This window comes from Tympanuchus pallidicinctus, unplaced genomic scaffold (genome assembly GCF_026119805.1).
Source record: "Tympanuchus pallidicinctus isolate F22 unplaced genomic scaffold, pur_lepc_1.0 scaffold14, whole genome shotgun sequence".
Lineage (NCBI taxonomy): Eukaryota > Metazoa > Chordata > Aves > Galliformes > Phasianidae > Tympanuchus > Tympanuchus pallidicinctus.
The window spans coordinates 12,166,105-12,190,854 of NW_026294659.1; the positions used below are offsets into that span (position 1 = coordinate 12,166,105).

Consider the following 24,750-nt stretch of genomic DNA (forward strand, 5'->3'; position numbering starts at 1 on the left):
ACCCTCGGGGCGAGCGGCGATGCGGGCGCCCCCTCCCCGCCGTGCCGTCTGCCGGGCCCGCTGTCCCCCCAATCTCCCCCGCCCCGCGGCGCGGCGGCGGAGTGGCTGGGCCCGGCGGGCGGCGGCGGCGGGTGCGCCGTGATGGATGGCTGGCGGGCTGGCTGGCTGGGAGCGGGTTTGAGTGACAGCGCTTACCTGGGTGCCAATCTTCGTCACACTGACAAGCGGCTGCAGCAATCGGGACCCGCACCGCCGCGACGCGCGTCACCGCGCACACCCACGCTCGGCCAATCGGCGCCCGCGCCGCCCGACACGACAGCACGCCGCGCATCACGCCTCATCAATATGCACCAAAGGGGGCGGGGCCGGGGGCGGAGCGGAGCACGCCCACCGCGGAGGAAGACGGGGAGGGGGGCGGGGCGGCCGCGTGCCACCGCCCTACGCCGGCGCGCCCTGGGCCTTGCTCATGAATATGCAATGAGAAGGAGGGGAAAAGGCGAGGCCGACTGGGAGGGAGATACCAAACGGCCGGGATGGGGCTGCGCAGCCTCCTCTGCTGGAGCCAGGTGTACGCCGTTCCCCTGAAGTGGTGTAAAGACGGGAGAGGTGGAGAAAAGGGGGTCTGTTGAAGCTGTACTTTATGTCATCGTGGCTTTGCCTTAGGGATGTTTAAGGAGTTTGTCTCACTGCTGCAGCAGAGGGATTGAGCTCACACCCTTCGGCATTCACACACACCGATTGGACTTGATAATCCTTATGGGTCTGTTCCAACTTGGGATATTCTATGATTCTGTGACTCTTCAGTGGGTTTATCCGTCCGTCCAGACCCTCGCGACACCACAGAAAGCCTTACTCAGAGGATGCACATTGCCAAGGGTCTGCCCTTGATTCTGAGATGTAGGCAGCAAAGCTCCTTCAGAGTGTTCAGCCCAGAACGGGCACAGCCTGTGCTACTGCTCTTCATCAAAGAAGAGCATCTGGAAATGCTCCCATATCTACAGTATCCCGTCCCCTTAATTTGCAGTGCCTACGGCCTTCAGGCCCATTGGTCTATCTTGCACTGTGTAATGCCTTTCTGTGCCAGGCCATTGAAGGAAGACTGCTAATAGGCTGGCAATAGGAACGGCTGCTGAAATATTCCTATGAGCCCGGCCTGCCTTCAGTCCACAACTGCTGTGCCCAAACCCTGCCCTGCTGACAGTCACTGTGGACCCCTCAGCATTCTCCCCACTGCACACACTGCTGCTGTTTGTCTGCTGGCAAAGTGGCTGCCTCACCCTCTGCCAGGCTGCCCTCAGCCCCACAGTCGTGTCTTTTCCAGCTGCTTCTCCCAGCATGGCCCAATCCACACGATTGTCTAGTGAGGACAGTCTAGTGAGCGCAGAGGCTAGTGAAGCTAGTGAGCACAGAGGGAACTTGTGCATCCAGTGGGGAGAGTGGGAAGGGAAAAGAGCTATGCTCATCCAGAGTGTTCACTTGTGTGAATTGGGTCTCAGCGTTCAAGGGAATGACTTAAATAAAAATAAAATAAAATAAAATAAAATAAAATAAAAAAATTAAATCCAACTCTTGGTTTCTCTTACAAGAGCCTCATTCTCCATTTCTGCTCTTGTGCCATGCCATGTCTCTAATAGAATTCCCGTGCCCTCGCTGACTCTTTCTGCCACAACTTTCATCTCTCATCATCCCTCTCTCATCACATTCACTGGTGACACATTCACCGCACGGTGCTTCACATTAACTGATGCCCATGTTCAGACCTGCCTTTTCCTCACAATTGATTCACCCCGCAAACCCTTTGTTCTCCATCCGCTTTGCCTGCGCTTCTGTGGACAGGAGTTCACCGACTTCTGCTGAGAAAGAACAGATTCAATTCAAACTAATTTACTTTCTAATTCCTTCTCCCAGCTGTCTTCAAAGCTTTGTTGGGTACCTTTCACAACTTGAATTCCCCTTCCTCCTTCTTCCCTTCTATTTCTGTTTGCCCTTCTATTTCAGCTGCTACTTTCTCTTCCCTAGCTCTCACCCCACAGGTGTAGGAATTCCTCATCTGCCATCTCCCCCTCTCCCCCGCAATCACAGAATCATAGAATTGCTTGTGTCGGAAGGGACTATAAAGACCATCCAGTTCCAACCACCTGCAGCGGGTAGGGCTACCAGCCACTAGATCGATTGCTCAGAGCCCCAGCAATCCTATCTCATGGTCTCCTTTGTGATTAAGTTTATTCTGTGCTGTATTCCCCTCAGTCGCTAATGTTTTCTGCAGTACAAATATACATTCCAACTCCCTCAATCCCAAAATCATGGCATTTCTCAAGCACCAGCCTCACTGCCTACACGTGTATGCCTTATGGTCAGCTAGCTTTATCACAGAATCATAGAATGGCCTGGGCTGAAAAGGACCACAGAGATCATCTAGTTTCAACACCCTGCTATGTACATGCTCACCAACCACTAGTCCAGGCTGCCCAGAACCACATCCAGCCTGGCCTGGGATGCCTCCAGGAATGGGGCATGACATGGCCATATGAACTTCATTAACCTAAAAGTAACTCTTGATCTAACCCATGCTTTCCCATTGACCATCTATAAATTCCCTGTTCACAGCTGTTGTGAAGAGGTCCCTGTTTTCCATTTCGCTTTCAGGTCTCTCCTTGAAGGCTCAGAAGCTAAGCTTGTTTTTAAGAAACATGTCAGCTGAATGATTCCAGAAGGTGAAGATTTAAGAAAGGCACTATGAATGAGAAGGCAACATTTGGAAAACAGGAGGAACTGGGAGGACAGGAGCAAGGAATGAAGAAGTAACTAAGAAGAGTAATTCAAAGGTGAACAAAAAAAAAAAAAACAACAAACAAAAGAGAAAATGAATCAGAGGAAAGGATAGGTAGCATTTTCTTTCTTTATTTCTAGTCATCCAAACATACTGTGTTGTCTTTCCTCAGTTTTCCAAAGATCCAATACACAGACTGAAGGCAGCTGTCAGGATGAAATTCTCCACACTGTGCATTTAGTACTACTGATGCTGTGAAATTCCACTGGTACAGGTGCATTCAAATAAGTGAGATGTTGACACTGCTACCTTTTTTTAATCTAAAAATGCAAAATCTATGTGCAAGGTTGAAGATGTCATTTAAATCCTTTGTAATTACAAATTACAGGTACATAAAAATTAGGTTGAGTATTATTCAGGGTGGAAAACGCAAGTAACAGAACACTCAGTTTCTCAAGCTGCTGTTCCTTTCTTCTTATTGGACATATTAAATACATTCCCTAAGTACAGCTCATTACTTAAAGCAAGTACGGATATGTTTGTATGGTTGTAGCCTTACTTGGTTATTGAGAACAGTAGCAGATCCCCACTCTCATACCAAATATTTGCAGACACTAAGCTGTTAACATCCTGTCTCACTGAATGAGAAAAGCACTCTCCAAATCTCTGCTCTGAAATATCCTTTCAGTCGCAATTTACCGATAGCAGGAATGCATAAATGTATCAGAGGGCAAAACTGGTTCCCACATACAGCTGCATGGTGGGTTAAGATTACTGTGGCTTCCTTTACTCATTTCCAAGTCCTAATTATTACAACCGTGTGCACAAAACAATATTTATATGCATTAACTTTCTTCAGAAAAAGGAGGTTTCTTTTTTTAGATACGTAGCATTGCTCCTGATTGTGCCCTTCTCAACTCTTTCATAATTAAGCTTTCAAGAGAAACATTCACATAGAGGTGAAGAGATGGATTCCCATGTAGGTAACAGCAATCTGCATTCATAACTTACTGAATAAAGACCACAGTTGCAGCAGTTGGAATAATCTAAGCAGAGCAGGGTTTTGGCCAGATTTCCATAAAAGTCAGGTGAGTTTTTAGGTGATAATCTCTTAACAATAGGAGGTCTCTACAGCAAACCAGTTTCTTCTTTCAACACCCTCAGGGAGAAAGTATGTAACAAGACATGTCAGCTACTTAGATGTCCTCTGGCTGTTTGGAGAGCATTCCAAAAAGCAAACTTTGTGTGCCCTGTTTGCATGCACAGCACATTCCCATCTTCAGCCACAACTTTACGCGGCATAGGAGGAGCCTGGGAAAAACATGCAACTTATTTTATGGTGGATATGGTTTTTAAGATTTTAAAGCTGAAATTAATGAGTTAACTCAGTCTAAATAAACGTCAAGCTTTGCTTGAACTAGATCATGGAGATCTGTGTAACTCAGCTGGGAACACTCCCTCTGGAGAAATTAAGAGCTCACGTCCCACAGCAGGGTTTGGGCTCAGACCAAGAGCTGGCACTGCAGTGCAGCACTTCTCCAAGGAGTTTCTGTGTCAGGATGGTGATGCCGTCCTTTTGGGAGTTATATTGTGCCACGCTTTAAAAACTCCTTTAAAACTTCCTTTAAAAAGGGAGAAGTGATAAATCCTGTATCTTATTTATATCTTATTCAACATTTTTCCTCTTCTTAAATCTAATCTGAATTTCCAGATCTGTACATTAATTGAATCACTGGCTGCATACTACTCACTCCATCTGTTTATATGGTTGAGTCACTGCATTACCAATATCTAACACGTTGCTTGGAAAGAATTTTAGGCAAGCTGGAGGATAAAACCCCAAAGCTCTCTAAGATAATGCTCCCTTCTGTACGTTCCGTAGTGCCATGCTCTACTCCGCTCACTTTCCACTATCAGGGATGTTAATTTGAACAAAATGCTATTTTAAGAAAAAGAGCTTATCCCTGAAGTACAGCGTATGCTTAAAAGCTGAAGAATGAACCATGATGTACAAAAACACTATTGCCACCCCTCAAGCAATGCTCTGCCCTGGGAATTGCACCAGGGGTTCCATGGTGATGGAACAAACATCTTTCACAATGCAACATATCTTTTTTTCCACTTGAGATGCTATGAACAGATTACCTTCTGAGTGCAAAGTGACTGCTTTTAACGATGCCAAAAGTTGACAGCATCTCATTGCTGGACTGCAAAGTTTCTTCCAAAATGTGTTACACTTAAAAAGACTTTCCTTCATTTATGTCACTGTGGACGGGTTCAGGGGATAGGGGGACAAAAAAAAAAAAAAAAAAAAGAAAAAAAAAAAAGAGCAGAAAAGCAAAATTCAGATACTGAGGTGGAACTGATGATACACATCTTTAAGAAAAATGTGAAAAGAGAACATTTGGTATGAATCCCACCATGGAGGGCAGTGAATGCATTCACTTTACTCTGGGAGTTGAGAAGCAGAGTGAAAATAAACTGAAATAAAAGAAAACCAGTGAGACTAGTTTTACCTTCCAGACCGGGGGCTAGATCCAACTCTGACAGAAGTCAGTGGAACAATTCCCACTGGCTTGAGCAGGATTTGGATTCAGCAAAGTGAGATGCAGAAAAAATAACCAGGAAGAATTAATGAGAGGTTTTCAAACAGTGGTCTACAGACCACTTTCTTCAGTCCATAGAGACCTGTCTTTCCTCTCCGTTACTCATTTACTTCCAGCTGTTTTTATGGGTTTCTGTATTCTGGAGCCTAGGAGAACCAAAAGGTGTTAGCAGTGGGGAATGGGAATGGCCAGCCAGCCAGCCTGCTCCTGACAGTTTTGCAAGTGGAAGAGGAAAGAAATCAATTGCTTAGCAAATAAAAGAGAAAAAAATAAAGACAGAATATCTGAAGAAGCAGAAGGCCATTCAGTTGAGAGGGTTAGTTGGCCTTCGTCGAGGATTATGTGTCTTTCTGCCTAATGCCACTGTCTAGCCAGATACCTGAGCTCCTAGCACAAAGCAGAAGAAAAGCTGAGCTTCACACAAATGTCTGCACTGACTGAAAAGCAAATAGGAAACACCAAGGACAAAAGTGTTCCATAAACATTCCCCTTCCCTGCTCTGCCACAGCTGGATTTTTGGAAGCTACTGCACACACACCTGCCCTTTGGCTGAAAGCAGACATGTCTGCCTCTGCTAGTCCACACCATGGTTCTTACAGCAGGCTGCAGAGCTGTGCCAGGTGGGACACATGCTCCTACTGCCACATGGGGCCTCTTTGGAGCAGTCCCATATCTGGTCCATGCGGGTGCTTGGGTCAGCAAGCACTTGCACTTGTCTGGCTCTTCCTCCGCACTGAGTCCAGCTGTGGTCAACTGTCAATGCTTGGTGAGAGACAATTGGCTCAGCCTTCCTCTTGTATCTCTTAGTTGTTCCTGGGGATCAGTAGCTTAGCACCTTTCTGAACCACAAATTGCAATCAGACTATCATATTTAATGCACACAGACAAACTACCACTAATGGCTTAGTTCCCTTTTTTGAACCCACAAGAAGGCCTATGCCATCCTGGCTTGTATCAGAAATAGTATTGTGAGCAGGACTAGAGAGGTGATCATCCCTCTGTATTTGGTACTGGCGAGGCCACCACCTTGAGTGCTGTGTTCAGTTTTGGGCCCCTCACTACAAGAAAGACATTGATGCCCTGGAGCGTATCCAGAGAAGGGGACTGAAACTGTGATGGGTCTGTAGCACAAGTCTGATGAGGAGCAGCTGAGAGAACTGCGGTAGTTCGGTCTGGAGAGAGGGGGCTCAAGGGAACCCTCATTGCTTTCTACAGCCACCTGAAAGGAGGTTGCAGCAGGATGGGGGCTGGCCTCTTTTCCCAGGTAACAGTGATAGGCAGAGAGGTAATGGACATAAGCTGTGCCAGGGCAGGTTCAGGTTGGATGTTAGGAAACATTTCTTCTCAGAAAGAGCAGTGATGCAGTGGCATAGGCTGCCCAGAGAGGTGGTAGAGTCACCATCCCTGGAGGTGTTCAAGAGCCGTGTGGATGTGGCACTGAGGGACGTGGGCAGTGGGCATGTTGGAGGTGGGCTGATGGTTGGACTAGGGGATCTTAGTGGTCTTTTCCAACCTTAATGATTCTATGATTCTATGACTGCAGTTCCTTTTGCCAGCCAGGAGTTTAACTCCTGAGCCTGCTGTTCTTCACAAGAAAGAGGAGATACGGGAATCTCTGGACATTTTTTCCAAGATTTCTTAGTGAGAAGACATTTCCGGAAACAAAGGATGTATCAACAGCTTGTGGAACAGTAAGACTCAGAGATCCCTACACCAGCTCTGCATGAAATAGCTGTGGCTCTGGAAGCAGCAGAAGTGATACCAGCCCCATGCTGTGCCCAGGCCAGCTGGTGGGCTGAGTGGTGAGGCAAGTCAGCTGGAGACCAAGCACTGTGCACACCAGGCAGTACCGCTTCTGGGATCTGTGCCTATATCCCTGCCAAGGTCTGTTCTCTGAGAAGTACTGGCCCATTCAGATCTGAGCTGGATGCTTGCAGTACAGGGCTGCTTTCTGCTATAGGGGCACGTCCTGAGAGGCCTGCTGCCACAGATCTGCAGTGCCTGAGGACACTGACCCATCTCTGGGATTTACAGAGGAGTGAATAGAGGCTGCAGAATAGTGACTTTTCAGCTTATTCCCCGGAGTAGGTACAGATTCTCAGCAAGAGTCCTCTAAACTGTAGCCCACAGAAGGGGGGCATGAAATCCCATAGATCTGCAGACTTTATGCTCCGTAACATGGCTATAAGTCCAGGAACTCCACTCATCTGTTACTGAAATTCTTCCTCATTGCACACAGTGTTTACTGACCAGTGCAGATGATTATGGAGCAACGCTCTGTAGGATTATTTATGTAGATCTGATCTGGCACTGGACCAGAAATAAAATTTGCCTTGACTGTTCTCCCATCCCATTCCCAAGCTAAATCCTACCCTGCATACACTGGAAAGTTTTGCAATCTACTGTAGGGAACCTGCTTTAGCAGGAGGTTGGGCCAGCTGATCTTCAGACGTCCCTTCCAACCCCTGTGATTCTGTGATTCACATCATTCACTTAGGAAGAATCTGAGGTTCATTGTAACAGACCCCTAAGGCAGTGTGAAGTTTTTGGCAGCCCACTGCTTCTGCACATGGCTTCCCACTGACCAGATCCCAGTAAAGTTTTCCAGCAGACCAGAGGAAAAGGTCGCTGAATGATTTGATGAATTACACTGGCCCAGAAAGCAGTACCCTGACAAGGGAAGAGGGGAGAGCTAGCTCTCAGCTTATCACTCCAACCAATAGCCTACACAGTCACGCTGCCTGGCTTTTTCTGTCTTATCCAAGGAGCATCAAGCTATTAGCAATTCATTCCATATTACTAATGTAAGGCATAAAGATTGCATAATTATTATTTTTTAATGCAGTAAGTGAAGTTCATTTCATCACTTTTATAATATTCTGCATATTTTTCAAAGATGTGACATTGAACAGTCTCAGAAAGAACACACTTGGAATCAGCAGAGGCATTACAGATTTTGCCAGAAATACTGTTTATGAGATTGTACCTGCTGGTGGAAAACAAGAGTCCATTCCATATTTACACCATCAGTAGTTTAAATCACCAGAAAATGAAGCGATGAAATACAGCCTGCATGGATAGGTGACTCGTAATTTCAGAGAATCACAGTTCAGCTTTAACTAGGGCTTGCTTCTTTCAATCCTACTTTGGGAGTGTTATCACTGCACCTTGAAAGCTCTGCTTTTGCTCTGCACTGCCTTCTAAAAGTGCTTTTCCAGTTGTACAGGACTCAAGAAGCTGGATCAAACCAGCATGTTTATTTCAGTATGACATCCCACATATAAAATGCATGCCTATTTCAGATGTCAATCTTCCTTATTTTCTTTATTCCAATCAGACCTATGAAAACAAACACAAAACATGCAGGGTTTTTTTTCTTTTTTTTTTTCTCTCAATACTATTTTGCAGTACTGTATGCATCCACAGGACGATGGCATTCCTCTGCCTGCTAAGTAAGCATGCTTCCTGACATACAGTCTCCAAAAGCAGGAAGCAGCCCAGCTTTTGTCCTGTGAAGTTTGTGCACTAGCCTGCATTTGCACAGTGAGATTCCATTCTACCTGCTTGTAGGAATCATAACTCTTTTTTTCTTCTTAAAGTATTCTTCAGGAACAACATTTTTCATTATCAAAGGTTTGCTGCTTCCCCTCCAATTAGTGTAACATAAGCTGCATGTGGCCACAACCCGCAGTGACCATAAATTACAGCTGCTCCCCTAGTAGCCAATGTAGTGATGGGACACTACTATATAATCAAACACTTAGAAACAATAGACTTTCAGATTCCTCACTTTCCTGTTGCACCTAGACTGAAGCTCACCCTTTCCTCGTACCCCACTTCGGTTTTGTATCACCATCTCCACTGCTGACAACACTTTTTTCAATGGGAATATCACAACTGCAGCCACTGCCAGAACCTCTTGGCAAACGGCTGCTCTCTGAGTCAGAGCCTAATGCCATTACAAGGTCTGCAACAGCTGCAGCAGTCATACATCTGCAAGTCATTTGAACATTTTATGATGAATAAAAACTATCCATTACATAGACCTATACATTATATATTAACCCTAATACTTATTCAGTTACACTAACAATAACCTTTTCCCTCTGCATGCTGTAAACTTCTTTGGCTACAGCAAGTGTTAACAGAGATACTTAAAGCTCCATTCCATGGTGGAGTAGTCCCGGTGTACACATTACTTACCTTACTCTACCTATTTGAACACAAGATGGGATGATGGAAAGAAAGGAAAGAAAGGAAAGAAAGGAAAGAAAGGAAAGAAAGGAAAGAAAGGAAAGAAAGGAAAGAAAGGAAAGAAAGGAAAGAAAGGAAGGAAGGAAGAAAGAAAAGAGAAAGAAAGAAAAGATAGAAAGATAGAAAGAAAAGAAAAGAAAGAGAGAGATAAAGAAAAGAAAAGAAAGAAAGAGAGAAAGAAGAAGAGAGAGAAAGAAAGAAAGAGAGAAAGAGAGAGAGAGAGAGAAAGAAAGAAAGCAAATGTAAAGCTGTAAAAATAAAACATACTGTGCACAAGGAAAGCATTTTTATAATGAGACCGTATACATTCGTGCAAGTAAGATGATACAGAATGAGAGATAGAGAGGAGGAATGAAAATGTAGCCTCAAAATGTATAGCTAAGAGATTTGAGTTTGATATGCACAGATTTCAAACCTATCCAGATGTTCCCAGCTGGCAACCTGAGCTTCAACGCCATAGCCAAGACTTGAAATCTAACAAGTCAGAATGTGGAACATGGGGTAGCGGGACTTAAGGAAAGAGAAGTAGAAGTCTTTGAAACCTTTAAAATAACAATGATAATAAAGAAACACTAGTGTGGTTGCATGAAGGAAATACACACAGCTGCAAATTATGAAGTCAGCCCTTCAGGATACGGCATTTCTCATGCAAGTTGCTGAACACGCTCAACATAAATAGGTGCAAAATACACTCACCGGCTTAGCGACTTCAAGGATAGAATCCCATACGTGATCCCCTACCAGTGAGTCTTCGACGTGTGTATACTTTTACAAAATGCAAACTGGGCAAGACATACCTCCCTATGAGTTTCACCATAAGAGTTTTAAAGAGACAAGGCAAAAGTTTGGCATTACAGAAGTCTATCTGAATTTTTCCTTCGATTCATCTGGAGCCAGAATTTTACCAGCATCCCATATACTCATAAGTACCATTTCATGTTAGTTCATCATCTATTGCTCGCAAACCCTTTTTGGAGCCTCAGAAATACCTCCCTGATGCTTTCCATTCACTTTTACTCAACCAGGTTGGTACCCTTCGTAATACCACTATCACTGAGGAAGCAGGGTGCTGATTAACTTGCACTTCCACTCTAAGTTCAATGTGTAAGATAGAAAATAGTACCTATTTTAAATAAGAAAGAGTTATTAGAGTAGTCTTGTGATTAGAAAAATGACTTTTAGAAAATATTTTCTTGAATCAGTCTGCTTCCTCTGCACAGTCAGAGGCCAGACTATTTTACTGGCAACTCATCTTTATTGCTTGTGTTGGTTTTAATATTTACATCTGAACAACATAAACATGAAAAATGAAAGAAAAAAAATAACCTGACAAGGTTGCAAACAATTCATTTAAAGGGGTTTCAAAAGGCATCCAGCAGAGATTTTTTTTAAGGTTTACAGTGTGAGCGGCATTTCAGAATCACCTCACCAATGAGGAGTGGGAAGCTTTGCCTGCTGATACAGCAGGATCCCTGTGGTCAGCTTGCACAACACCTCTATCCCAGTTATTAAAAAAAGGGAAAACCCTACTCCTTCTGACAGCAGCAATCACTTACCGAGTGTGACGTGATGCAAGGATGCCTTTCTGAGCCAGCTGTCTCAGTGCTTCTGGGGCTGGTCCTCCACCGAGGCAGAGGGCAGGGGAACAGTAGGGCCAGCAGCACGGCCGCCGCAGAGTCAAAGGGCAAGAGGAAGCCCAGCACTCACACTCAGTTGCTTGAAGCACTGCCAGGTCTCTGAACATTAGCACACGTGAACTGGTAAATAGCTGAAAGCCTGAGGCCCAAGCAGCTGGAGCCGTGCTGTTGTTACCCGAAATCTTAACATCCAGAAAATTAGCTGCCCCATTCCCTGAGGCTGTGGAGAAAATCTTAAAAAAAAAGCCCAACTAAATGAAAGAAAAGAACTCCCAATTTTTTTTTCTGTAGTTGTCTTTTTTTTTTTCTTTTCTTACAGTCACCTCAAACTTGCAGACGGAATGGGGTGTCTCTGTTGAGGTTCTTGAGGTTCTCAAACTTATTTCTTCCCCAGCACCAGTTGGTCCTGAAGGTAAATCTTGGAGTTACTCACAGAGGAAGGAGGCTATGAGAATGCAGAGTGCCCAGCAGTAAGCAGACAGCTTGTGAATTTACTTCTGCCCCACAGCATCTTCAGGAGTGGAGTAGAGCAACGGTGTTCCTCTAGGATAACAGCTTTGGAAAGGTTCTTCAGGATTTGAGAGAAAAAGTTCCTTCTCCTTCCCAAGCCACCAAGAGAAAGAGTTTAAAACTACCGAATCCTTATTGCTAATGGGAGGGTGATACAGAAGATGGAGGCCATTGACTGGTGTCCAGAGACAACAACCCGGTATGAATTCCAGCACCATTCCACTTCCCAGCAGCTGGATTTCTCACCAGGGTGGATTGCTGGTTTTGGATACCTCCCCAATTTTTCCTGTCTGTTAACAGTCTTCCACTATAAGGAAGTTGTATTTGGAACAGTTGTAAAGCCTCCTTTTTTAAAAAAAAAAAAAAAAAATCTAAACTGCCCTGCCATTGCCTGAATGCAATTTCAAATTTGCTGGAATTTCTGTGCAGGCTATCTGAAATGTACTTGTGTTGTAGGCTTAATGATTATCACATCTCCTGGGAGGACCTGAATTAGCTCAGAGTTTTTAAACAATATGCATAAACAATATAGAATATGCAAAAAAATAAAATAAAATAAAATAAAATTATTTTTCACTAGTTTTCAGTCTGAGTTGCTCTGTAAATAGATGTGAGGGGCAAAGAGAAAGCTGGGACCACTAACTCCACACCTGTAAAACAGGGCTGAGAACCCAAGAAACGATGCAACTTGCCAAAGGCAGCAGCCAAGGGCCTCACAAATGAATACAGAACCAGTCCAACACCTGAGTCATAGGGACCATCCATGCCCTCAGTTCCTACATTAGCCTTTACTTTTCCATATTTTGAATTTCTTTCCTGCTCTCCTTACATTTCTTTCCACCCTAACAGAACAGAATATATGTCACTTTTAAGAACACTCCAGGAGAGTTTGGGAAGCACCAGCGGATTAGAATGGTTTAAACATAGGAGATGTTTTTAGGACAAAAGAGTGCATGAAAATGAGAAATGAAAGCTTCAAGAGGTGGCTCTGTGAAAACCCTTTCCAAGCCTCCAGGGAAAAGTAAGATTTGCTCTCTTCTTTGATTGCAGGCCCTTGGCATTTACCCAGTATGAAGTGTGCTGTGCTTTGCATATTCCCCCTCCAGTGCTGGACAGTCACTATCATTGACTTTACAAAGAAAGTATATCCATCTCCTCCATGCAAACAGCAAAACATAACACAAAATCACCTCATAATGACGGAGAGAGACAAGAAGAAAACCAGAAAACATAACAAAACCCAACCAACTAAACTGGAAAGCACAAATAATCTTAATTAGCACATTTTAAAATTGCTGGACATTGACTGCTTCAGGAACTATCTAGACTTAACAGAACACTCAGATTTGGAAAGGAATACTGCCATTTGAAATGAATATCAGACTGGGGGAAAAAAAGAAAAAAGAAAAAAAAGAGTGCTGCTATGAATTTTAGGCATAACTTGTCACTAAGATACGTGGCATGAGTTCTGCGAGCATTAGGAATTTACACGTGGCCTATAGGCTGCATTCTTCGAGGCTTCAGATTCACTGAAACACATTTAACAAAATTTCTGAGAGCACAGGCACACCCAAAATAAATGTTGGCATCTGATCAATAGACCCCTTATACTGACCCAAAGTCTGTGGGATACTTTATTACTGTGAACAGACATTTAAACCTATGTCTGCCCTAACTATTTGTAAACACACTGTTTTCTATCCCAAATGTGCCATATATTGCAAAACTTTCAGAGATGGGTGTGAATTTCCAAATGTAATTAAATATTTGCAGGCAAAAAAAAACAACAGTAGGGACTTGGTGATCTCAGTGTTTTTTTTCCAACCTTCATGATTCTACAGTTCTAAAAGATATCAAACAGAATGTCTTGGGAACAGTGTAACACTGAGATGAACACTAAGGTTACCACGCAAGCACTAAGATACATTTGTACAAGGTAAGGTACTCAAGGGTGTGGAGGGAGCTGGGCCATAGTAAGGCCAATTTCTTTCACCTTAGGGAAGTCATGGGGACTCTGTGAAGCTCCTGATATCTGAGGAAAAGGCTGACGTGAAGCCTGCTTAATGAAGATAAGAAAGAACACTTGGGAAACTACAACTTACCCATCCTTAGCTCAGCTGCTTGGAACAGTGTAAAACTAATCCTCCTAGGACCTATGCCCAGGTTTATGAAGGACAAAAAGATGACTGGGAACAGTCAAAACAGAACTACCTAAGGCAGTCAGTAGCACCTGACAAAGCTGACTGCCTTCTCTGATGAAGTTAAAGTGGTAGGGAAGGAGCAGTAAGGATGAGAGTAACAATCCCAAACATTTCAGTTAGATAACTGAAATCAGTTGGTTGTTGTTTTGGTTTTTTTTATTTGTTTGTTTGGTTGTTTGGTTGGTTGTTTTTGTGTTTTTTTTTGTTTTGTTTTGTTTTTTTGTTTGAATTGTGAGGATGTTAAAATGCTGGGGGTGACCAAAAAGACTGTGGAATCTCCATGCTTGGGGATACTCAAAACAAGCATACAAGGCCCGGGGCAACCAGATCTACTTGCACCTGATGCAGAGCAGAGGACTCCTAGTTTCAGGATGTTGCTTCCAACCACAGTATCCATCATTCTGATGTTACAGTCCTTCAGGATGCTGTGAGCATGCTTTCTACTTCCTCCCTCACGGGATGGGAGTAGTCATTGATTGGGCCAACTCAAGAATTAAAGCTGTTTGGAAGAGATAGCTGCTTTCACAAGCTTCCCCCATTCTTTCTCCCAGAATACCTCAAGGTCACAAAGTCTCACCTGAACCCAGTCGTGAGCTGTGGGATTCTGATCAGCATAAATATGGGAAGTCCTGCTCTGCTACAGATCTTCAGCAGACTTGGACAGCAATAGGCAGTTCTTGTGTTCCCATTAGCTCGAGTAGTAAAATGGACTACGTGCCATCCTCAGATAGGAGTGGACAACATAATTGTGCAAGTAGCTTAAGCAGTAGAGAAAAGACTATAGGCAAATATTTTATGGCTTATAAATTTACAGGCAAGCAGAGCAAGGTGCACTGAATGTGTCTTGATTGTTGAAATCTAAGGACATACTTTGGAAGATCTCCAGATAAAAGTCCCATGTCTCAGATTTAAAATAAATCTTCAAAATGGCATTGTGGATTGCCTTGGTTATCATGACTGGTTGCTAAAAGAGGCACCACAAGGACCAAAAGAATCTCGACCTTGCAATACCTCAAGTAATCAGCACAATCTCTGCTTTCATCACTACCTTGGACCTTAGGGTCTGAGTTTTCAACCACTATCCATAAACTTCTGGGTTCATAATTTCATTCTGAAAGATCTACGTGCAAGGGAATCATTGAAAGCAATTTTATTGGTGGGTAACTCATTTGCTACACGAGAAAAGCTTAGAAGGACTTGTTTGAAAACTGCTCCCTTCAATAAAGGAAGCAGGAGTTTCACCTTCTTTAATGAGAAATCAGTGAATCCCACTTTCCATATTTTCATGTACTCCCACAATGACACAGTACCTCCACTGAAAAGCCCACTTCTGAATTCCATGATGGATCTACAGAACTGATTTTCACGAAACCCAATCTGTGACTTGATTTCTTTCTTTCACATTTGAGAGTTTCCAGGAATTATGTCAGTATCCCAGACTCTGCATTCTTTAAAACAAGTTTCCTGACTGTATCTGACAAGTGCCAGGCAGAACAAGGGAGTTATTCATCATCATAACATCACAGAATATGAGCATATTGTATCACATCCTGCTTGAAATTTAAATGTTAGCATATGACTCAAACACAATACCATCAGATAATAGTCAAAGACCAAAAAAATGAAGCCTTTTTCTTTGAAGTCTGCGACACAACAGTGGGAAAAAGTCTGTGTTCTTCCCTTCCTTACATTATTTTCCTTCTCAGACTGATTCACTGAACAGAGTGTATGCCACACACGTACCAAATATACTAGAATTACGAAGTTGCTTGACTTTCAAGCTTGACTTTAGAGGTGCAAAAAGATAGCCCCACAAAGCACTCAAATAGGATTACACGAAGGGCATTCAACACTACTTCTTTCTGTAATCACTGAAAAAGGGGAGCAAAAGGCCTTGCATCAATACAGATTAAAATACTGCTGCAAATCCACCTCAGAAGAACTTTCGAATTGAGTGAAGACAAGACACTTCAGTTTCAGCCCACTCCTCCGTAGCTGATTAACTCAGTGTTTGTAACACCAACCCTCCTTAGAAATAAAAAGTGCATTAAGTAAGTAATTCTGATTCCAAACAGCTAACAATCACAACCACCGTGAGCAGGCTTAGCAAACATATAAGCATATTAATGGGCACCATCTAATTTTTACTTTTACTGTTTGGATTCTGGCAGCTTGCAGCCTCCTCCAGTCATCATAAAATAAGCAACTGGGAACACATTTACACACTAGCACAGACTAACCTACATACTACGCTGAGTTTCAGCTAACGACAAAACACAGCAGCTTTACAGTGGCCCTCCAGTGGGCACTTAATAAGGGAAGTGTCCGAGAGCTCATTCTGAAGATCCATTTCTTTATTCTTTCATCTTTTTAATGTTAACAGCAAATTTCTTTCCCAAGTGCAGTGCACGTGGTACCATCAGTGGCTCAGAGCAACTTTCTGCTCTTTATTCCTAAGCGTGTGGATTTATGCGTTTGCTGATTTAAAATTTCGTAGTTACAGTCAGTAATATGCTTTTTAGTTTTTACAGGACAATAAAATTGCTCGCCAGAGGTTTCTGACTTAAAAAAATCTAAACAGCAGATTGATGTAGGCCTCTTGATCCTTCTTACCACATTTTTTGTCGGAGTACAAAATAGCTGTTCTAGTAATTGCACCCAGGGGTTTGCGCCCAGTATCCAGATAGACTACTAAAGCTGACTCCATGTTCCCTTTGATCTTGCATATTCTGCTGCTTGAAAGAATACAGACAGGTGATAGAAAACCTGTCTTCTATTGCAAGTACAACCACACAAAGACCAATTAACACCGAAAAATGAAATGAACAAGAAGCCAAAATGGAACCAAACCCACAACAGCTGGTGGTCATCAAGGCAGTTTTCCCAGAAGGTAGAGGACTGTTACTAATAGGATGGAAATACAAAATTACTGAGACCAACTGTAACTGCTGATAGTACAGATTGAGAAGTGCTTCATTTGTCACATCTTCTGCAGAGCAAGAGAGGAGCTGGACACAACCACGTTGATTTTTATTGTGGAGAAAAAAAAAAAAAAAAAAAAGTGGGAACAGAAACAGTCTCAGTGAAAAAATAATAATAGGAGCTGATTTTCCTTAATGCTGCTTTGGTCACATTTAAATAGCAAGCAAATATAACTCATGTAAGTATGTTGTTTCTTAAAGGTCGATCAACGTGGTATAATTCAATACTAGCTGCTCACTGAAGTTTTCATATACTTTAAATGGCTTTAACTACTGCCTAGATGCTAGCATGCTCAGCAGAAGAGTAAGTTTTGTTACATTTCCCCTTTACAATAACACACAACTTGAGACTCCTTCATCTGCTAACATACAACATGCACTGTTGCCACAAGAGGCAAATGCGACTTGCTTTCAGCCAATGATTTCACATCCAAACATAGAGTAAGAGTAACCTCTAAAACACAAAACATTTGTGTGCAAGGTGAACAGCCCACTGCATTATGGAGATCACTGAATCATTTGGGTCAGAAGGGACCTTAAAGCCCATCCAGTTCCAGCCCCACTGCTGTGGGCTGGGCTGCCCAACCCCAGCTCAGGCTGCCCAGGTCCCCTTCCAACTCGGTCCTGAGCATCTCCAGCAATACCTGCTAAAACCATGCAATATTACAGCCCTTTTTGAACAGACACATCCACAGAAGCCATTACTTCCTTCAACACAGTACACGGTCAATGTGAAAATTCTGGTAACATGGAAAAGTAAGGACAGTTTCACACTGTGTGTACACTCAGAGTTAAAAAGCCTATTTTTATTCGTTGATGATTCATTGACCTGTAGCTTGATCATAAAAATCAGGAATTGAGGGACTCCAAGAACCAAAAACTGTTTGAAAACTCAAGCATTATTTATCATGCATTTATTGATTTACACAGATGATACATTAGAGCTAAACAGAAGAATTTATCATTCTGCTTGTGCATTTAATTGTGGGTCTTTCAGTGCCTTGGTGATGGTCTTCCAGAAGATGGCTGAGGTTGCCTGAATTTTGAGAGATCCACATGAAAATCAATGAAGGTATAGATGTTGTATTCATGGTGCTGGAGGTTCTTGTAGGTAGAATTATCAAATTCTTCTGGAGCAGGCTGAGCAGCTGCTGTAGCCTCTGTGAAAAGAAACAGTAACTGGTGACTACAGGAATGCCATGAGAGAGGGCAACATTCAGATCCCTCATCAAGAGGGTGGTGATGCACTGGAACAGGTTGCCCAAGGAGGCTGTGGATGCCCCATCCCTGAAGGCATTCAAGACCAGGCTGGACATTGCTCTGGGCAGCCTGGTCTGGTGGCTGGCAACCCTGCACATAGCAGGGGGGTTGAAACTAGGTGATCTTTGTGGTCCTAAAGATCCTAAAGAAGCACATTATTATGCAACAAGGGAACAGGAATCTGTACAAGCCATCTAATATAGCACAGGTTTTCAAATCCAAACTCCCACCTAATGCTGGGAGAGGATTGGACAGAACAGCTCATTTGAATTTTGATGACATTTTTTTTTTCCACGGGGAAAATGATTGAATTACTGATATCTTCAGGTTAATTTCAAATGTGCTTATACTAACAATAATATATTATAAGGTTTTGATACACGCTTTCTTTCTTTCAGAAAAAAAGCAATTGTGATAGAATCTTTCAAAATTTGTAACCAGTTCTTCCTAAAAGAACAATCCAATAGTGTTGCTCAGAACTCTTTATTTCGCATTAAAACCAACATTAATTCTTTCACTTTTAAAATATTATGCAAATTTAGGCAGTAATATTTACATAAAAGGATCCTGGTACGGGCTGATTTTACAACCAAGGAAATTGCAAGAAATAAAGCTTTATTCCCAATATTAATTTATTCTCGTATGCTCAGAGTTATAGCAATAGGAAAGACATAAGCATAATCTAGTGAAAAGCTTCCTCGTATAAATTTGCATGTAGTGGTTTATGTTAGACCGTATTAAGCTTCTTTTTATAATGCAACAGCCTACAATAAAAATACAAGAACTCGAACCAGAATTTCCCTTTAATTATGACACAATTATTGCAATGCAAAGCTATTGGTTTAAGAGTGTGTATACTAAAATTTAGCATGGCTTGCTTATCAAACGCCATGTAGTAAGGCACAGTTTCAGCAAAATAACACACAACCTATGAAAAAGAAATACCCCTATCCCTGCTGCTCAGTTCCAACTGAGACAGCTCACAGGAGACACCACTACACATATAAAAGCCAGATGATATAGGCTTCGCTGCAAATAGCCCCAAGAACAAGGAAGCGTAGGGAAGTGTACATTGAACCTGCAAGAGACAGTTGTTGCAAATTAAGAGACAGATGCTCAGGAAGGAAAGCAGATGGAGTCTCACTTTCTCTGCCCAAATATACTGTACTTGGCTTCTCAAAGGAAAAATTTATCTCTGACTTCATTCTCCTTGCACTCCAGACTTCTATGCCTTCTCTCTTGAAGAGCAAGGATATCTCAGGATGTACTTCTGAAATGAATCAGAGGGATACTTCTGAGTTACCATGCTATTTTGTTTCTTATTGAGCAGCTGAAGTCAGCAGCTTTTTGCATGTCTGTTCTACCAAGTGGATGACATCAGCTTAACATCTAGGTTTGTAATGAGAAAAACTATTAAATTAAAAACTACTAAAACTATTACGTCTTCAGTATACTTGCTGCAGATGAGTGAAATAATATAGGAACAGGACAGAATTATACACTACAAAAGGAATCATTAACTGTGAACAATAAACATGAAAAAGCAGTAGCTGTTTCCAAAGGAGGTCTCAAAAAGAAGAGAGAACACCCTAAAGACAGTAGCAATGCTGCTGAACAGTGTAATTAGGTTTCACTCTGCTACTCCTGATACCCAAAGATGTTTCACCAGCAGTAAAGGTGTGTTAACTTACCTGTACTAATCCCTGCTTCCCACACAGCCACAACAGCAGAGTCCTCTAGTGGGGACTCAGCATAAAGCTAGCAGAAAATTTTCTGCTGTCTCAGCCCCACCACCTCCACACAGCAAGAGGAGCTCAATAGCAAAGTGATTTTCTCAGAATAGCCAGGTCTATCCCAAAGGTTTTGCTGGTGTGGCTGTGTTGACAAGAGATCTGCGACATGGCTGTTACACAGATCTACAGGAAAAGTTTGTCACATTAGGCTTAATTTTACTCTGAATTTACAGTGTCAGAGTCAGAGTAGTGAAAGCTGTTCAATAAATCTATGAGGTATTGTAAGCTTTACTATGAATCATGAGCACATTTCAGTATCAAGTCGTCCCCCTCCTACTCATATTTGAATCTCTCCATGCCTCATGTGCTGAGGAGCCCAGAACTGGAGATCTAACACTCCTGGTGTGGCTCCACCAGTGTTGAGCAAAAAGAATTATCTCCCTCTACCTGCTTGCAACGCTCATCCTAACACAGCCTAGAATACTGTTGGTCATAGGTATGAGGGCACACTGTTGGCTCATGTTTAACTTGCTGTCCACCAAGACCCTGTAGGGACATTTCTTCAAGGATATGATAGGAAACATGCTATCCTTACAGCTTTATAATGATGCTGCTTCTGCTTCAAGCAAGTTTTTCCTTTTTTTTTTTTTTTTAAATTCAAAGAAGCAATCAAAAGGGTGATCTTAAGAACAGGATGCTGTCTAAGTTGGAAATCAAGAATGGCAAGTCACAAAAGATTTTGACAGAGAAGAATTTACTACTTAAATACGCAGAATGAGATCAAAAGGGAAGTTGACAAGACTGGTGGCAACTAAGAAAGCCAAGCTGGAAAGGAAAGTACAGCTAGGGAGGGCATGATGCTTTTTCCTAAAAACAAACTAACAAAAAACCAAAAGAACTCAACTAAACAACCAACCAACCAAAAAAACAACACCTTTTGTTCTCTGTTTCTCAACAAGAGTTAGGCTGCAAGGTCAACCCTATGTTACTTCAACATGACTTTCTTAAAACCTACCAATCTGACAACAGCCATTCCTTGTATTACACTATGATTTCTTGAAGTCTATTGAAATCCAAAGCATTGTAAGAGCTCGAGAGAAAAAAGGGAGTAGAGAGAAGGAAAGCTGCCAAAACTTTCTGACAAAGAAGGAAGATGAGCTCTGTCATACAAAACTGTTCATTTTGTTCAAAATTTTGTTTTCATTTTTATCAGTAACAACTGGTTTATGAAACTGCAAGTACAGTGAGAGGAAGACAGCTTCCTTTCACTATGTAACTGGAAACTGAGTGCTACAAAGCTCTTAAAACAATTAGCAGTGAACAAGAATTTATCTTCTAGAAAGATACTGCTACATCATTAGCTTCAGTATAAAGATCAGACAATCACAGAGATGACTTGGAAACAATTTTTAAAAAATACACCCTAACCCAGAAGAATCTATAACATAGATCAAACAAATTAAAGGTGTACCATCTATGGTGCTGCTTTCTCCAGTTTGGACTCCTGCTTCCTGAACAGTCTCTTCCTTTGTACCCATCACCAACGCTGTGCTTTCAGAAATCTCCTCTTCCTGTTTAGGAGAAGCTACCTGTACTGCTTCTGATTTCTGTGTCTCCTTTACTTTTTTTCCTTCCCTTCTAGATATCAGGTTTTGCTTTTTGCCTTCCTGAGTCACTGATGGAGCTTTCAGCTGAGTAGTTGCCATTTGGGCTCTCGGGGACTTTTCCTCCACATAATCAGATTTCAGAGTGGCATCTGTCAAGACTTGTTGTTTTTTCAAGTGTGGTTCTAAAACTAGCTTCTGCTGATCTGCTTCTTTTGGAGTTGATTTTGTGTTCGGGTCTCTTGCTTTGGATTTTAATGTTTCATGACTGACTGATGCTTTAGAAAATGCAACCTTCTTGATAGTAGGTACATCAGTTTCCATTTTGCTTGGCTTCTTCTTAGCTACGTATTCTTTGTGGTCCTTCTGGGACAAGTCACCTCTTGGTAGCTGTGATGTCTTTATTGGTGTGGTCTCAGAAAAGATGGAATCTCGCCTAGGAAACTCCACTCTGGTTTTAAAGGAAACTCCTGACTCATCACCATCATCATTTTCTTCTTCAGAATCTGAGCTAGAATCTGAATCTGAGCTGGATGAAGACGAAGTTTCTTCTTCAGCTAGCTCTTTCCTTACGCCTCCTCCTTTTGCAATTTTACCGAGTCTTGCCTCCTCAAGGGAAGAAACAATCACTCGCTGAGGAAATGCAACCACAGTTTTTTTTGACATCAACATTCTCAGATCTTCATCAGGTTCTGAAGCTTCCTTTGGATTAGTATTCAGTGTGCTCCCACCTTCTTTTGCAGATACTGGGTGAGAGTTAGAAGACAACATTTTAGGAAATTCAACTGTTGCCTTGGTGGCTAGTATCATGGTGCCTCCCTGTGGTGCCACTACATAAAGGGAATGGCACAAAGATGATTATCATCATTACACATACATCCCAGCTAATGAGCAATGTTAGCCATTTAATTTAACTTTCTGACACAATCTAGTTAAAAAAAAAAAAAAAAGCAAATTACAAAGTTATTAAAGTGAACATAGACACGAAGCAGAAAGCTCTAAGGCATTTTAAGCTAAAGAAACTAGAGCGCTAGTTAGCATTGAACAGTTTCTGCTGCTGTGATGCTGAAACTCCTTTTGCTCCTTGCAAGAGTTGTTTTTTTTTTTTTTTTCTGTGCTTCAATTCTGCATCACTGGAGATGGTTACAAACACCTTCTAATCTCCGGCAAACATTCAGACAGCTTGTCAGCAGAGATCTTCAAATATTTGTCCAGAAGCAGGCTAGCAGAGCAGAAGACATAGTAAACAGATCTAGCTATTGCAAGAAGTTGGCTAATGCTATCTTGTAAGCAGTAGGGAAGGATGACTCTCAAGGAACTAGGACTAGTACAAGAGATACCTGAGGCCATACATGAAAGTATTACCAGTTCATAGGTCTGTGTGATCTACCAGCTGAGCTGCATCTCAGTTTAATACTATTTTTTCTATCTCCACTCCCATTTTAGTTTGAAATTTAAAAAAGTCTTCATCAAAAAGTCTTAAAAGACTTCCTGATGCTTTTGAATCTGTGTTTCTTCTCCCTCACAGAGGCTCCAGAAGCAGATCAACAGCAAATACTATTTTTGTTAGAGAAAACAGGAGGACAAAAAGGACTGAGAGCACATTAACAAGATAGTTCACTACTGTTATTCGCTATAGGAAAGTTCATTCCATCCATAGGAGTTGCATTTTTTTTTTTCCAACCTGTAGTGTAGTTCAGCTGATTTCCACACTTTTGTGCAGATATATCTGCACGGTTTGGAAGCCCAGACCTACTTCACAGGACATAAGGTAAGGTAGACTGCAGGTTTTTTCCCTTACAAGTGTTCTACAGTAATACCTCGTATGACCTAAGGAGTTACTGTAAGTAGGTAGCTCTGAATAGAAGCAAGTCTTTTAACAATGTTGAGATAAAAATATCACAGAAGAGACAGATACGTCTAATTAACAGCCAAAAATAGAGATACAGAGCTCTTAAAATAAATGCAAACAATAGAGAATCAGTTTACTATTCAGGTCATACTTCCAGAGAATTTCAGATATGTATCTCTGCTGGACTAAAGGCACAGGGTGGGGAAAGAGGATAGGGGAAGCAAGAGAACTGGTAATTGCATTTGAAGGACATCTGACTCCCTGCCCAGACTAACAGCAAAGCACAGCAGCCTGTATAATCTAATATTTGAGAAAGCATCCCTCAAGGCTAAAAAGGTCTCAAAGAACTGCTGAGGAAGAACTCAAGAATGCTCAAAGGGAAGACATACGAGCAAAACCAAAGCAAAAGCTGAAGTATTAGTACTAAGATGTCCTAAGAAATGAAGAAAGCAGAGAGCATTCAACTTGAGCATTAAGAAGCAGTGTTGCTGGAAAAATACTTTAATCAGTTATATTTAGATATGCGGGAAAGTCACATTTCAACTCATAATCATGAATTTACTCCTTAGTTGGGGTATTTCAAACATTTCGCTGCCTGATTTGTATTTTGTCATTACTGAACTGATTCTGATGGAAGAACAACACATCCTAAACAAGAATATTATTATCAGAAGTGACTTAGGGTGTAACATCAGTACGATTACTGATATGTGTTTAAAACAGCTCAGAAAGGTGGTATCCAGAACTTACAGGTCAATTCCCCATCACTGATTCCATCAGCCAAATTGTGCACACCCTGGTCTAGCTAGAGCATGGAAAAGATAGCTACATTCCATACATAGACTAAACATCACCATATGCAGGGAAAGCAGACGGTTGAAAGAGGTAGACAGGTCTCCTGGCACCTCCTGAAACCAGAAAGCTGCAGGAAAATTAACATCGAAGCATCTTACTACTGTCCGGCGGAGTCCCGGAGCCTCCTGGCCGGGTGCACAGCGTCGCCCCTCGGAGCCCCCAGGCCTCCAGCTGCACCGCCTGAAAAAACACAGCCATTAAGTTCCCAGCCATTGGCCCGGGGCCTCACCGAGGCACGGAGCGGCCGGATCGGCCGCTCCGTGCCTCGGTGAGGCCCCGGGCCGAGGTTCTTTGGAGCTGGGAGTGCTGTAAAACCCCCACCTTGCGGGCAGCCATCCGGCCGCAGCTCAGCAGCGAGGGCGCCGCCATCTTGTCTTCCTCCTTCAGCCCGGTGCTGCCCTCTATCACCAATAACCCTTTTTTTTTTTTCTTTTCTTTTTTTTTTCTTTTTTTTTTTTTTCTTTGCTCTCCCAGCGATCCTTTCCGT

The 24,750-nt window shown here is 42.5% G+C and overlaps 2 protein-coding genes across 5 annotated transcripts in view; both read right to left on the reverse strand.

The window, feature by feature from the left end:
- PKNOX1 (PBX/knotted 1 homeobox 1) overlaps positions 1 to 24,750 on the reverse strand; it is a 128,613-nt gene that overhangs the window by 44,111 nt on the left and 59,752 nt on the right. Inside the window, exon 1 of one of the 3 annotated variants that reach the window (XM_052674246.1) lies at positions 196 to 317. The exons of 1 other annotated variant lie outside the window; for it this stretch is intronic. The gene's annotated coding sequence lies outside the window, so the exon portion shown is untranslated. Of the gene's footprint in view, positions 1 to 195; positions 318 to 24,750 lie in introns of those variants that run through there. One more of the 3 variants, XM_052674248.1, reaches the window with a different exon arrangement.
- On the reverse strand, positions 17,859 to 24,729 carry NDUFV3 (NADH:ubiquinone oxidoreductase subunit V3). 2 transcript variants are annotated; one of them, XM_052674256.1, is made up of 4 exons: positions 24,585 to 24,729; positions 24,362 to 24,443; positions 21,424 to 22,302; positions 17,859 to 18,119 (listed from the first exon to the last, which is right to left on the reverse strand). In XM_052674256.1, the coding sequence occupies exons 1-4, from the start codon at positions 24,630 to 24,632 to the stop codon at positions 17,953 to 17,955; spliced, it is 1,176 nt and encodes a 391-aa protein (XP_052530216.1). In that variant the 5' UTR covers positions 24,633 to 24,729; the 3' UTR covers positions 17,859 to 17,952. The 2 variants fall into 2 exon arrangements, with proteins under 2 accessions (XP_052530216.1, XP_052530215.1); XM_052674255.1 differs by having other exon boundaries at positions 21,424 to 22,386.

Coding starts and splice junctions, on each gene's coding strand:
- NDUFV3 (XM_052674255.1), bottom strand. CDS start 24,632: ATGGCGGCGCCCTCGCTGCTGAGCTGCGGCCGGATGGCTGCCCGCAAG. Junction 22,387..24,361: donor CGGGACTCCGCCGGACAGTA/GTAAGATGCTTC, acceptor CCCTTTATGTAG/TGGCACCACAGGGAGGCACC. Junction 18,120..21,423: donor AGAAAGCAGCACCATAGATG/GTACACCTTTAA, acceptor TTCTTTTCACAG/AGGCTACAGCAGCTGCTCAG.